The 15118-nt window shown below is 39.5% G+C and overlaps 1 protein-coding gene across 1 annotated transcript in view; it reads left to right on the top strand.

Annotated features, from left to right (window-relative positions):
* Positions 1 to 15118, top strand: part of LOC138332616 (focadhesin-like) — a 315742-nt gene that overhangs the window by 248646 nt on the left and 51978 nt on the right. Inside the window, exon 16 of the mRNA XM_069280615.1 lies at positions 8091 to 8166. Within this exon, the coding sequence (XP_069136716.1) occupies positions 8091 to 8166 (76 nt within the window). The remainder of the gene's footprint in view (positions 1 to 8090; positions 8167 to 15118) is intronic.

Raw genomic sequence — 15118 nt, 5'->3', positions numbered from 1 at the left:
TTCACAGATTTGATGGAAACAAATGCTCTTCATAGATTAAAAAAAGTCAAATTTATAAAATCACTGACTGATTTCAAGGGACTGGTGGGCCAATATGTAGTGTTTATATGTCTTTGTTTCATTCTGTATCTGAACTCAGGTGGCCGTTAAGGCCCATGGGCCTCTTGTTATAATTGAACTCTATTGACACATGAATCTGTCCTTATGTAGTTATTGGTCTTCGAAGAAAAAGGGTAGAATTTAATTTATAAGAGTTCAGTCCCAGAAAGGAATATCAAATCACATGCTGTAATATTGAAGTTGCTGTAGTATGTAAATAAATCTGTAAAACATGTTCTTGACTTTGTACGGATTCAACGAAGCTTCTAGTTTCTAGCTAGGTGTTCTGAGTGTTTAACTTAAATGGCTATACTGACAACAGATGTACAGATTGAATGTTTTGCGGAGGCCTTGCTGACATTTATGAAACGATGGGTTAATTTCAAACGTACTTTTGCTTGTGATGTTATTTCACCATGGGGAACAAAATAAAATATGCTCTGTGCCTGATGTGTGATGTGATGATTAAATAGTAATCTGATCCTTGGGTAACAGTTTTATGAGTTTAATAAGGAGAACATGGAACTGTATATCCCTTTGAGATACAAGTCCACACTCTTAAACTACCTTAAATGCTTTTCATTCTGATGACAGCTATTATTAAGCTCTCCCAACGGAGTGGGGAACTTATTGTGTTTGCTCTGTTTCTTATCATTCTTTTCTTCTTGTTCTTCTTCTGGTTCTTCTTTTTCCGCCACAACTTTGTCCCACCATTTTCTAGAAAACTATCAGTTGGATCGCCATGAAATTTTATGAGGTCATTTCTGATGACCAGCAGATGTGATGTCAGGTTTAATTTTTTCTGACCAGCATCCAAGGTGGCCGCCACTGCCTTTCATTGTTCAAATTTTACTACTTATAGATATTTATCTACTCCTGGTCCGATTAACCTGGAATCGGTTTCAATATGTAGTTTGAATCTGTCAAAAATACCATACAGTAAAACCCCTCTAACTCGAACCCGGATTCCTCGAATACCCCCTAATCGTCGAACTGGTCGCACGGTCCCGACCGTCTCCCTATATAATCAATGTAACAAAACCCCGGATAGCTTGAACAGCTATTCGTCGAACACCCCTTATTCCTCGAACAGAAATATGTCCCCGTTTCATCAAATACATAGTATTTACCTATGTATTCGTCGAACAGGTGTTCGGCCCTTGAGATTTTTTTACCTGTGTCACACCTGATTGCACCGACCGACATGGATAATTGCTCACGATTTTGTGTTTATACAGTTGGCGTATCAAGCCTTTAGGTAATTAAGGGAATAACGGTGTCATTATTACCTACATGTACCTACACGATCGCAATTTGTTGTTTGATGCAAACTTTATTTGAATATTTCAGAAAAGGCATTAAGTTATTGATGTTTCTCTCGTAATAGTCTTCGCTGTAAATACAAAATACCCAAGTTGTTGATCCGTGTTAATAGACAGTACGCATTGTGAAATGACAAAAGAGGAGGAAGATATTGCTGACGTGCGCCTAATTATAAAAGTTTATTTTTTAAAATTTCTGTGTTGGTTTCATTCGACAGGCTAACAACAATGTTATTTATCGAAAGATGTAAACGATATCAAACGATATATGCAAAGTACATTTTATCAGTATGTTCCGTATCTTTTCCCGTAAATTGAAATTGGTAACTTTACTCGTAAACACATGTAAACCCAACATTACTATATACTGAATAGACATCTACAGATATCATTTCTTATGTCCGTAAATATGCTGGTTAATAACTTTATTGTGAGTATGTATTTTGTAAATGTTTTAAATGATTTGTGATAACAAAATAATAGAAAATGTACTCCTTGTTGACCAATATGGATTGTACATTGATCTATAGCTAGATGACGATCCCTTACTCTGCTGTGAATGACATTTGATTTAGGGCTTTCTCGTTAGCTTTTTCAAACGCTAAATTTATATTATACAAATTTTTTTCAACTTAATATTGCTATCAATAAAACACTTAAATAAAGAAATCCAAAATGCTGAAAGATAGGGTAATTAAAATGCCATTGCCGTGCATTGTTTGTCATAGTTTGAGACCGGACATTTTGGCTGTCGATCGTGACCAACCTCGGATGAGACGAATACCCCGTATTCCTCGAACTATTGACCTGGTCCCCTGCTGTTCGAGTTATAGGGGTTTTACTGTATTTTGGGAAGAAAAAAAAATTTTGTGACTGTTTCAAATTTTCTAAAATCAGTAAGAGTTATCTACCTTTATTCACTGGTCAGCAGGGATCCATTTTAGGTCCAAGTTCATTAGGTCACCTGAGACGAAGTCTCAAGTGACCTATTCTAATCGCCTTTTGTCTGTCGTTGTCAATCATCGTGCGTCGTATGTCCGTAAACAATTTACATTTTCGACTTCTTCTCTAAAACTGCTGAAGCAATTTCAATGAAATTTTGCACAAACCTTCTAAGGCATAAGGCCAATCAAAATTTTGAATTATATGGTCCCCACCCCACAGGGAGCTGTGGGAGGGGCCAAAAGGCGTAAAATTGAGTAAAATTTCAAAAATCTTCTTCTCCCCAGTCTACTCACAGATGTGGTAGAATCAAATACTGTTCATATATAGAAAGGTCTTAAGGTCCTTTACAAAAATTGTGAATTATATGACCCTGGGGTCTCTAGTTTCCCCCTGGGGAGGAGGTTAAGTTTACTATAGTTTATATTGGGAAAACACATTTTTGAGCATTATTTGGTCATTTGTAATAGGAAATGAGTCAAATGTTGTCAGAATTATCAGTATGAGATGGCCATTTAATCCTATTAACAAATTTTCTATGACTGTCCCCCAGGGGCCTTAGGGGCGTAAAACAGTGTCACGTTATCATTCAGGGGAGGTCACTCTTGTCAAATTAGGCTTTGGAGATTGGGGGAACTTAATGTGACAGCACCTGTCACAATTAGATCTTGTTTTCTTCTAATTTTTATCAACCTTCAGACTAAAGACATTAGAAGTGTTGATTATAATGGCCTGAAATCCTAGTGCGTGTTTGAACATGAAAAAACAAACCAGCATTTTATATTTTAAGATGATAAGGTTTTGAGATAATCAAAATAGCCAAAAATTTCATAAGATTAGGTACCATATTCGACTTAATATTGCCCTGGTGCTTTAAAAATGAAAAAAATAAGGGGTTGCTTTTAGAACCAAATGTAGACTGGCCTTTCATAAAATTTCATACATTTTGCAAAAATGAAATAATTTAAAGATCTGAATTTATTAGCCCACCATCATCAGATGGTGGGCTATTCAAATCGCCCTGCGTCCGTGGTCCGCCGTCCGTTGTCCGTCGTCCGTCCGTAAACAATGCTTGTTATCACTATTTCTTAAAAACTGCTGCAGGGATTTTATTCAAACTTCACATGGAGGGTCCCCTTGGTCCATATTTGTGCCATACAGATTTTGAGGCTGATCGGAAAAACAAGATGGCCGCCAGGCAGCCATCTTTGATTTTGGCAGTTGAAGTTTGTTATCGATATTTCTTGAGAACTACTGAAGGGATTTTGTATAAACTTCACATGGAGGTTACCCTTGGTCCCTAGTTGTGCCATACAGATTTTGAGGCTGATCGGAAAAAAAGATGGCCGCCAGGCAGCCATCTTTGATTTTGGCAGTTGAAGTTTTTTATCGATATTTCTTGAGAACTATCAATATTTCTTGAGAACTATTGAAGGGATTTTGTTCAAACTTCACATGGAGGTTACCCTTGGTCCCTAGTTGTGCCATACAGATTTTGAGGCTGATCGGAAAAACAAGATGGCCGCCAGGCAGCCATCTTTGATTTTGGCAGTTGAAAGATTGTTATCGATATTTCTTGAGAACTACTGAAGGAATTTTGTTCAAACTTCACATGGAGGTTACCCTTGGTCCCTATTTGTGCAATACATATTTTGAGGCTGATAGGAAAAACAAGATGGCCACCAGATGGACATCTTGGATTTTGATAGTTAAGGTTTGATATCCCCATTTCTCAAAAAGTGCTGAAGGGATCTTTCTCAAATTTAATATGTAGGTTCCCCTAGGGCCCTTGTTGTGCATATTGCATTTTTGGACCAATCGGTGGACAAGATGGCCGCCATCTTGGATTTCGATAGTTAAAGTTTGTTATGGCTATTTCTCAGATAGTACTGAAGGGATCTGTCTCAAATTTCATATGTAGGTTCCCCTAGGGACCTAGTTGTGTATGCATATTGCATTTTGGGGCCGATCGGTTAACAAGATGGCCACCAGGCAGCCATCTTGGATTTTGTTATTCAAAGTTTGTTATCGCTATTTCTCAGAAAGTATTGAATGGATCTTTCTCAAATTTCATATGTAGGTTCTCATAGGGCCCTAGTTGTGCATATTGTGATTTGGGAACGAATGATCAACAAGATGGCCGCCAAGGAGTCATCTTGAATTTTGATAGTTGAAGTTTGTTACTGCTATATCTCAAAAGGTACTGAAGCAATCTGTCTCAAATTTTATATGTAGTATGTTTGAAAAAGTTTAAAAAGTAGAGAAAAGATCCGGCCATCTTTCCTTTGTCAGATATAGATCATTCTTTGGTGGGTGCCAAGATCCCTCTGGGATCTCTTGTTTTTTATATTTTTTGTCTGCATTTAGTTTTGAGGTTAGTGAAATTGAGGCTGCAATGAAGAGGCGGGGGTGCTCATAGGGATGGGGTACTTATTGTGTGAATACAGTACTGTAGTGCATATATCATTATCTAAAAATGGGTCACTGTGACCTCTACACTTTCACTTTTAATTGACCTATACTTTAATCTTGATTAACCTACAATATTTATAATTGCCACTGTTTCTGTAACGATAAACTATGTTGGGGCAGATCTGTTTATTTCCAAATAACTTGAGTGCAGAACGTGACCCGATTCAGTGCGTATGGATACATGTAAATATTTTTTGACATCCCACAAAATCATGTGTCAATGTTTACAAATAACACATGTACGAGACAATCGGAAACATACAATAAAACAAATTTAATTTTCTAATGTGTTATTGCTATATGGTCTGAACAAAACAACTGAAATATAAGAACTATTTTTTGTGACATAGAAATAAGGGCGGATGAAACTGTTGGTCAACGGCGCGCTTTTCTGAATGATTGTTGTGCCCGGTTAAACATGACAGCAGTACAATTTTGAGGGCGAATAACACACGGTAAATTATTGTATCTGATGTTCTGGTTGATTTTTAGCTCACCTGGCCCGAAGGGACGGTGAGCTTATGTCATGGCGCGGCGTCCGTCGTAAATCCTATAAATCGCTACTTGTCCTAGAGTTCTGCATGGATTGTAACCAAATTTGGCCACAAACATCCTTGGGGGAAGGGGAACAGAACTTGTATAAAGTTTGGTTCTGACCCCCCGGGGGCAGGAGGGGCGGGGCCCAATAGGGGAAATAGAGGTAAATCCTATAAATCGCTACTTGTCCTAGAGTTCTGCATGGATTGTAACCAAATTTGGCCACAAACATCCTTGGGGATAGGGGAACAGAACTTGTATAAAGTTTGGCTCTGACCCCCCCCCGAGGGCAGGAGGGGCGGGGCCCAATAGGGGAAATAGAGGTAAATCCTATAAATCGCTACTTGTCCTAGAGTTCTGCATGGATTGTAACCAAATTTGGCCACAAACATCCTTGGGGGAAGGGGAACAGAACTTGTATAAAGTTTGGTTCTGACCCCCCGGGGGCAGGAGGGGCGGGGCCCAATAGGGGAAATAGAGGTAAATCCTATAAATCGCTACTTGTCCTAGAGTTCTGCATGGATTGTAACCAAATTTGGCCACAAACATCCTTGGGGGAAGGGGAACAGAACTTGTATATAGTTAGGCTCTGACCCCCGGGGGCATGAGGGGCGGGGCCCAATAGGGGAAATAGAGGTAAATCCTATAAATCACTACTTGTCCTAGAGTTCTGCATGGATTGTAACCAAATTTGGCCACAAACATCCTTGGGGGAAGGGGAACAGAAATTCTATAAAGTTTGGCTCTGACCCCCCGGGGGCAGGAGGGGCGGGGGCCCAATAGGGGAAATAGAGGTAAATCCTATAAATCGCTACTTGTCCTAGAGTTCTGCATGGATTGTGACCAAATTTGTCCACAAACATCCTTGGGGAAAGGGGAACAGAACTTCTATAAATGTTTGCTCTGACCCCCCGGGGGCAGGAGGGGCGGGGCCCAATAGGGGAAATAGAGGTAAATCCTATAAATCGCTACTTGTCCTAGAGTTCTGCATGGATTGTAACCAAATTTGGCCCCCAAACATCCTTGGGGGAAGGGGAACAGAACTTGTATAAAGTTGGGCTCTGACCCCCCGGGGGCAGGAGGGGCGGGGCCCAATAGGGGAAATAGAGGTATATCCTATAAATCGCTACTTGTCCTAGAGTTCTGCATGGATTGTAATCAAATTTGGCCACAAACATCCTTGGGGGAAGGGGAACAGAACTTGTATAAAGTTTGGCTCTGACCCCCTGGGGGCAGGAGGGGCGGGGCCCAATAGGGGAAATAGAGGTAAATCCTATAAATCACTACTTGTCCTAGAGTTCTGCATGGATTGTGACCAAATTTGACCACAAACATCCTTGGGGGAAGGGGAACAGAACTTCTATAAATGTTGGCTCTGACCCCCCGGGGGCAGGAGGAGTGGAGCCCAATAGGGGAAATAGAGGTAAATCCTATAAATCGCTTGTCCTAGAGTTCTGCATGGATTGTGACCAAATTTGGCCACAAACATCCATGGGGGAAGGGGAACAGAACTTCTATAAATGTTGGCTCTGACCCCCCGGGGGCAGGATGGGTAGGGCCCAGTAGGTGAATTAGAGGTAAATATTCGAATTCCTTCAGAAAATAAACAATGAACCTGTATTTAGAACATTACTTGGCATTACAAACCAGGTGAGCGATACAGGCCCTCTGGGCCTCTTGTATTGTTTAAAGAAAATGTTGTAAATATAAGGATTAACCTCTTACTATGATTAGTTTATGAGATGATAAACCCAATGGAGCAGTTGGTAAATTGTACGTAAAAGCTTCGCTTCGCGTTTACGCAATGAAGCATTTACGCAATTAACCTCATACTCCATTGGGTTTATTCAATTTCTTAGTTTGTTTGCTGGCCGGTGTGCATCTGTTCTTGAATTCAGTCTACCATGGCAAATCAAAATGCCATAAGTATCAAACGAAGTTGTCTGACCTACATTTTGACCTTTGACATCAAAGAGAAAGAGCGAAAATTTCTATAGAACCATTATGATAGGAAAGGTTGGGTGATGTGACTGACCTAATACTCATGTTTGTTTCACACCTGTTGATGTATGATGTCAAACCGAAATTGATCATCTAGTATACTGTCAAACCGAAATTGATCATTTAATTCTATTTGTTTATTTCAGATGTGTTGATGGAGACTGTCAAACTGAAATTGATCATCTAGTTCTTTTTGTTTATTTCAGACCTGTTGATGTAGACTGTCAAACTGAAATTGATCCTCTAGTTCTATTTGTTTATTTCAGACCTGTTGATGTAGACTGTCAAACTGAAATAAACTCTTTTGGGGTAAAACTCCCTTATTACTTCTATAGAACCATTATGATAGGAAAGGTTGGGTGATGTGACTGACCTAATACTCATGTTTGTTTCACACCTGTTGATGTATGATGTCAAACCGAAATTGATCATCTAGTATACTGTCAAACCGAAATTGATCATTTAATTCTATTTGTTTATTTCAGATGTGTTGATGGAGACTGTCAAACTGAAATTGATCATCTAGTTCTTTTTGTTTATTTCAGACCTGTTGATGTAGACTGTCAAACTGAAATTGATCATCTAGTTCTATTTGTTTATTTCAGACCTGTTGATGTAGACTGTCAAACTGAAATTGATCATCTAATTCTATTTGTTTATTTCAGACCTGTTGATGTATACTGTCAAACTGACATTGATCATTGACATTTATTTCAGACCTTCTGTGGTAGAGAAGATCTGTGAACTGTTTTCACTCGTCCCCTCACTAGTAGATCAGACAGAGGAATATGAGGTTTGTAACCTACTCAACGTTTCTTAAGATAAATATTAGTTTGAACCTGCCTTTTTAAAGCATTATATGTCATACAAGGTATTTAAAGCTTTAAAATGTTAATTATCTTCCTACTGTAAACCAACTAAATCTGCGATAGTTTATCTCCACCAATTAATATCACCATCATCTATATTGATAGCAATTATTATTCAATTGTTAAAACTGCATGCAAAAATATTCTTTGCAAAATTGTTTTTAATAAAAATCATAAAATTTAGTACCATCGAAAAACAGTTGGTTTACATTTTATATTTGAGCTCGATGTTATTGGTTTTGCAAATCAACCTTAAAGGATTTTATTAAAGGGACAATTCATTCTACGAGAACATTAAAATTTGTATATATATCGGAAAACCCCCAGTTCTAATGGAAATTAGATCAGTCGGTTTTACTGTGATATATGTCAGAAAATCCCATGGTGGTGAAATGCGTGTGAAATGTTCAAACTCACTCGCTGTCCGCCATTACACATTGTGGTCGAATATCTTGTTTGCCGAACCCAGTCCCTTGCTCGTAGAGTAATGCTACTTTTGTCTAGAACAGCTCAAATCGCTCTGACAGAAGTGTGTTTACCTTATTATATCACCTCGACAGTGGTTATGTAGTTCATTTGTTTAACGTGCGTGACTTTGGCTCGGATATTGGTACAGCATACATATTGTACCTGCTTAATCGTATTGATCAACGATTTGTAATTACTTAAGGATTGATTGTCAATTTTGTTGCTTGCATTGACTGATGAAGAAAGTTAATCTCGTGCAAATGAAGTGAACTGCGAAGCAGTTCATGTAACATTTGCACGAGATTAACTTTCTTCATCAGTCAATGCAAGCAACAAAATTGATAATCAATCCTTATATTTACATTAACCAATTTAAAAATTCCGCTGTTCAAAAAAGTCAAATTATATGTGTTCGGTATAAGATTATTATACAATTTTGCAACATTGTACCAGTTATCGTACATGTATGTACAGCTACGGAACAGCCGCCAGTCAGTTCTTCTCGTCACCAAGGCAACACAAAATGTAGTTCCGAAAATAACTTCATTCTTTGTGCGTTGTTACGATAAAAAACGGAGATTTTGAAATATTGTTTTTATATTCAAGAATTAATGGCTTAAATTTTATCATAAAACATTATAATGTAGCTTCAAATACAAAAATTGCTGCGCAGTACTAGCAGTGCAGTCAATGTGTAATCCGGTCGCTCGATTGAGCAGGGGTCCGGTTTCGAAGAAAATGACGATTGTGGTGAAAATGCTGAATAGTTGGTATCTGAACATAATCAAACCTTTTAAAACTCAATTATAATTGTTATGGAATTAACTGAATGTTGTATTTCCGTCTGATAATTATTTGTAGCTGACATTTAAATATGTATTAACTAAACCTGTTGTGAAATCCAACCCCTGTGTCTATAGTATGTGATGCAGTCCAATAATCATGCTTCCGGGGCTCAATAAAACGTGTTAAAATGCGGGACTTAGTCGCAGATCACTGGAAGACTTCTGTGTTATTCTTGAAATGTGATAACTTCTCTGTCTACTGAAGTTTGGGGATTAAAATTCGGTATAAAGTAAGTAGAGAAACATCGATTTGAAAAGTTGGCAGTTTCCAACGACCCTCCAATGCCGTGGATTTTGACACTCACAGAATCGTTTCGTTAGGCTTAATGTCACTGAAAATAGCCTGTTTGCTATTTGAGCGTATTTTCATGGAATCTATCGTTTCTAAGCTTACATGTATGACACCGTTTCACATATATTGTTCACATTAAACTATTTGCGTTCGATTATGCCTACTAGGCTATGCGATGAGTGGTGAACCTCACTGCGTTCGGTCCTAACATGACGCTAACCCAAATTACACTTTTTGAAGATAACATTGTTAAAATTTTCTTACGTGTGCTTGAATTAAGATATCTCTCTAAACATTAAACAAATAAATGCTTTTAGTTTTAATTTCATGCTTTGTTTACTTGTCAGCAGTGCATATATTTATAGGCCTAAATAGAGAGCTTTGAAGCATCCCCGGTTCAGGCTATGCTCAGCATTTTTTTACCTAGGCTTGAGCCTAATTCAGTGTGTCATCAAAATACGTGTAAAATATCTCTAGGCGACTATAATATTATATTACTGACAATTTCTAATATCACTTTATCAAGCATTCTTGTCTGTGTTTCTAAATGTACAACGGTAGGCCTAGGCCACATCGCAGAAAGTTCGTTCAAAACTGAAGCGGCGTAAAACTACAATGTAGGTCAAAATGTAAACAATGTCAAAATGTATTCTCATGCCGGTCAGAGGTCAGCACGTGACCAAGCATCTTCATTGGGAAATGAAGTGATCGGAGTTTACTAGTTTCATTGAGGCGGAGCGAAGTGAAAATGTAAATATAACGGTATCAATTAAAATACTAAACAATGATGTGAAATTTGTCAATATCTTATGTTATATGTTTCATAAGAAATGTAGAACAATACATTTATACCATATTTTGCTTCTTGGTTATGTAAAAGAATTAGCGTGAGTGAATTGTCCCTTTAATTTTTCTCATTTGATCTTTTTTATCATTTTATTTATTTATTTAATTTGCTTGCATTTAAATAATTTCACTTGCTAATTTGATCTTTCAGGTCATCCTTAAAATAATTAAGCCGAAACAAGCCAGAGTAAAATATCATGAAATATGATACAAAAAGTCAGTTACAAAACTCATAAACAAAGGAAAAATATTTAAATAATACAAAATAAGACTTAAGTCAGTCGGAATATAAACTTTCAATCTTTTGTTTAACAATATAAAATGATTTGAAGAGAATGAAAGTACGGGATAATAAAATTTATATTATGATTGATAAATTGTCAATATTATTTGTTAGTGAGTGTTAGTGTGGTCTCCCCTATTTACAAAAAAAAAGAAAGAAGAAAAAAAACAACAAATAAAGGATTTTATTGGACATTCTGTCAATGAAGAAACTGTCAGACAAAGTCTTTGCTGGAAAGCAATCTGTTTCTATAGAAGAATATTCAGAAATAGCTAGATGGGAAGACTTACATGTTAACCACTGGAATCAATTCTCCTGATCAATGTTTTTTTTAAATTTTGTCTTATTTTCAATAATAAAAGCCTTGTAGGTCTTTGATGGTGTATATTTGACATTCAAGAAAGATGAGATTTGAACAAAATAGGGTAGCAGCATTTTTAAGGGTTTGCCTTCAACCTCTGCCACTGGGTCACATGAAGTGGTCGAGTGGTTGGAAATCTGATAACCTGCTGCTATAATATTCCTAAATTTCTGGATCACTGCGACAACGTGGGTGGATGCCTTGTAAATACTGTCCAATATTCCTCTAGGTGTCACAGTGACTGTGTGGTTGGGTGACGTGACATTCTACAAATACTGTACAATGCACCTCTAGGTGTCACAGTGACTGTGTGGTAAGGTGATGTGACATTCTACAAATACTGTAAAATGTACCTCTAGGTGTCACAGTGACTGTGTGGTTGGGTGACGTGACATTCTATAAACACTGTTTAATGTACCTCTAGGTGTCACAGTGGCTGTGTGGTTAGGAGATGTGACATTCTATAAACACTGTACAATGTACCTCTAGGTGTCACAGTGACTGTGTGGTTAGGAGATGTGACATTCTACAAATACTGTACAATGTACCTCTAGGTGTCACAGTGACTGTGTGGTTAGGTGACGTGACATTTTACAAATACTGTACGATATTGTACCTCTAGGTGTCACAGTGACTGTGTGGTTGGATGATGTGACATTCTACAAATACTGTACAATGTACCTCTAGGTGTCACAGTGACTGTGTGGTTAGGAGATGTGACATTCTACAAATACTGTACAATGTACCTCTAGGTGTCACAGTGACTGTGTGGTTAGGAGATGTGACATTCTATAAATACTGTACAATGTACCTCTAGGTGTCACAGTGACTGTGTGGTTGGGTGATGTGATATTCTACAAATACTGTACAATGTACCTCTAGGTGTCACAGTGACTGTGTGGTTGGGTGACGTGACATTCTACAAATACTGTACAATGTACCTCTAGGTGTCACAGTGACTGTGTGGTTAGGTGATGTGACATTCTACAAATAGGGGAGAGGTGTACTAGATTCAGGTTGTCTGAGTGTCCATAAGGAAAAGGGGAGGGGGTATACTAGATTCAGGTTGTCTCAGTGTCCATAAGGAAAAGGGGAGGGGGTATACTAGATTCAGGTTGTCTCAGTGTCCATAAGGAAAAGGGGAGGGGGTATACTAGATTCAGGTTGTCTCAGTGTCCATAAGGAAAAGGGGAGGGGGTATACTAGATTCAGGTTGTCTCTGTGTCCATAAGGAAAAGGGGAGGGGGTATACTAGATTCAGGTTGTCTGAGTGTCCATAAGGAAAAGGGGAGGGGGTATACTAGATTCAGGTTGTCTGAGTGTCCCTAATGAAAAGGGGAGGGGGTATACTAGATTCAGGTTGTCTCAGTGTCCATAAGGAAAAGGGGAGGGGTATACTAGATTCAGGTTGTCTCAGTGTCCCTAATGAAAAGGGAGGGGGGTATACTAGATTCAGGTTGTCTGAGTGTCCATAAGGAAAAGGGGAGGGGGTATACTAGATTCAGGTTGTCTGAGTGTCCATAAGGAAAAGGGGAGGGGATATACTAGATTCAGGTTGTCTCAGTGTCCATAAGGAAAAGGGGAGGGGGTATACTAGATTCAGGTTGTCTGAGTGTCCATAAGGAAAAGGGGAGGGGGTATACTAGATTCAGGTTGTCTGAGTGTCCCTAATGAAAAGGGGAGGGGATATACTAGATTCAGGTTGTCTGAGTGTCCATAAGGAAAAGAGGAGGGGGTATACTAGATTCAGGTTGTCTGAGTGTCCCTAATGAAAAGAGGAGGGGGTATACTAGATTCAGGTTGTCTGAGTGTCCATAAGGAAAAGAGGAGGGGGTATACTAGATTCAGGTTGTCTGAGTGTCCCTAATGAAAAGGGGAGGGGGTATACTAGATTCAGGTTGTCTCAGTGTCCATAAGGAAAAGGGGAGGGGGTATACTAGATTCAGGTTGTCTCAGTGTCCTAAGAAAAGGGGAGGGGGTATACTAGATTCAGGTTGTCTAGTGTCCCTAATGAAAAGGGGAGGGGGTATACTAGATTCAGGTTGTCTCAGTGTCCCTAATGAAAAGGGGAGGGGGTATACTAGATTCAGGTTGTCTCAGTGTCCCTAATGAAAAGGGGAGGGGGTATACTAGATTCAGGTTGTCTGAGTGTCCATAAGGAAAAGGGGAGGGGGTATACTAGATTCAGGTTGTCTCAGTGTCCATAAGGAAAAGGGGAGGGGGTATACTAGATTCAGGTTGTCTGAGTGTCCATAAGGAAAAGGGGAGGGGGTATACTAGATTCAGGTTGTCTGAGTGTCCCTAATGAAAAGGGGAGGGGGTATACTAGATTCAGGTTGTCTGAGTGTCCATAAGGAAAAGGGGAGGGGTATACTAGATTCAGGTTGTCCTGAGTGTCCATAAGGAAAAGGGGAGGGGGTATACTAGATTCAGGTTGTCTCAGTGTCCATAAGGAAAAGGGGAGGGGGTATACTAGATTCAGGTTGTCTGAGTGTCCATAAGGAAAAGGGGAGGGGGTATACTAGATTCAGGTTGTCTGAGTGTCCATAAGGAAAAGGGGAGGGGGTATACTAGATTCAGGTTGTCTCAGTGTCCATAAGGAAAAGGGGAGGGGGTATACTAGATTCAGGTTGTCTGAGTGTCCATAAGGAAAAGGGGAGGGGGTATACTAGATTCAGGTTGTCTGAGTGTCCATAAGGAAAAGGGGAGGGGGTATACTAGATTCAGGTTGTCTGAGTGTCCCTAAGGAAAAGGGGAGGGGGTATACTAGATTCAGGTTGTCTGAGTGTCCATAAGAAAAGGAGGGGGTATACTAGATTCAGGTTGTCTAGTGTCCATAAGGAAAAGGGGAGGGGGTATACTAGATTCAGGTTGTCTGAGTGTCCATAAGGAAAAGGGGAGGGGGTATACTAGATTCAGGTTGTCTGAGTGTCCATAAGGAAAAGGGGAGGGGGTATACTAGATTCAGGTTGTCTGAGTGTCCATAAGGAAAAGGGGAGGGGGTATACTAGATTCAGGTTGTCTGAGTGTCCATAAGGAAAAGGGGAGGGGGTATACTAGATTCAGGTTGTCTGAGTGTCCATAAGGAAAAGGGGAGGGGGTATACTAGATTCAGGTTGTCTGAGTGTCCCTAATGGAAAAGGGGAGGGGATATACTAGATTCAGGTTGTCTGAGTGTCCATAAGGAAAAGGGGAGGGGGTATACTAGATTCAGGTTGTCTCAGTGTCCATAAGGAAAAGGGGAGGGGGTATACTAGATTCAGGTTGTCTGAGTGTCCATAAGGAAAAGGGGAGGGGGTATACTAGATTCAGGTTGTCTGAGTGTCCATAAGGAAAAGGGGAGGGGGTATACTAGATTCAGGTTGTCTGAGTGTCCATAAGGAAAGGGGAGGGGGTATACTAGATTCAGGTTGTCTGAGTGTCCATAAGGAAAAGGGGAGGGGGTATACTAGATTCAGGTTGTCTGAGTGTCCATAAGGAAAAGGGGAGGGGGTATACTAGATTCAGGTTGTCTGAGTGTCCCTAATGAAAAGGGGAGGGGGTATACTAGATTCAGGTTGTCTGAGTGTCCATAAGGAAAAGGGGAGGGGGTATACTAGATTCAGGTTGTCTCAGTGTCCATAAGGAAAAGGGGAGGGGGTATACTAGATTCAGGTTGTCTCAGTGTCCATAAGGAAAAGGGGAGGGGATATACTAGATTCAGGTTGTCTGAGTGTCCCTAATGAAAAGGGGAGGGGGTATACTAGATTCAGGTTGTCTGAGTGTCCATAAGGAAAAGGGG

This window comes from Argopecten irradians, chromosome 10, assembly GCF_041381155.1.
Source record: "Argopecten irradians isolate NY chromosome 10, Ai_NY, whole genome shotgun sequence".
In the NCBI taxonomy this organism is placed as follows: Eukaryota; Metazoa; Mollusca; class Bivalvia; order Pectinida; family Pectinidae; genus Argopecten; species Argopecten irradians.
This window is presented reverse-complemented; position numbering and strand designations above follow the sequence as displayed.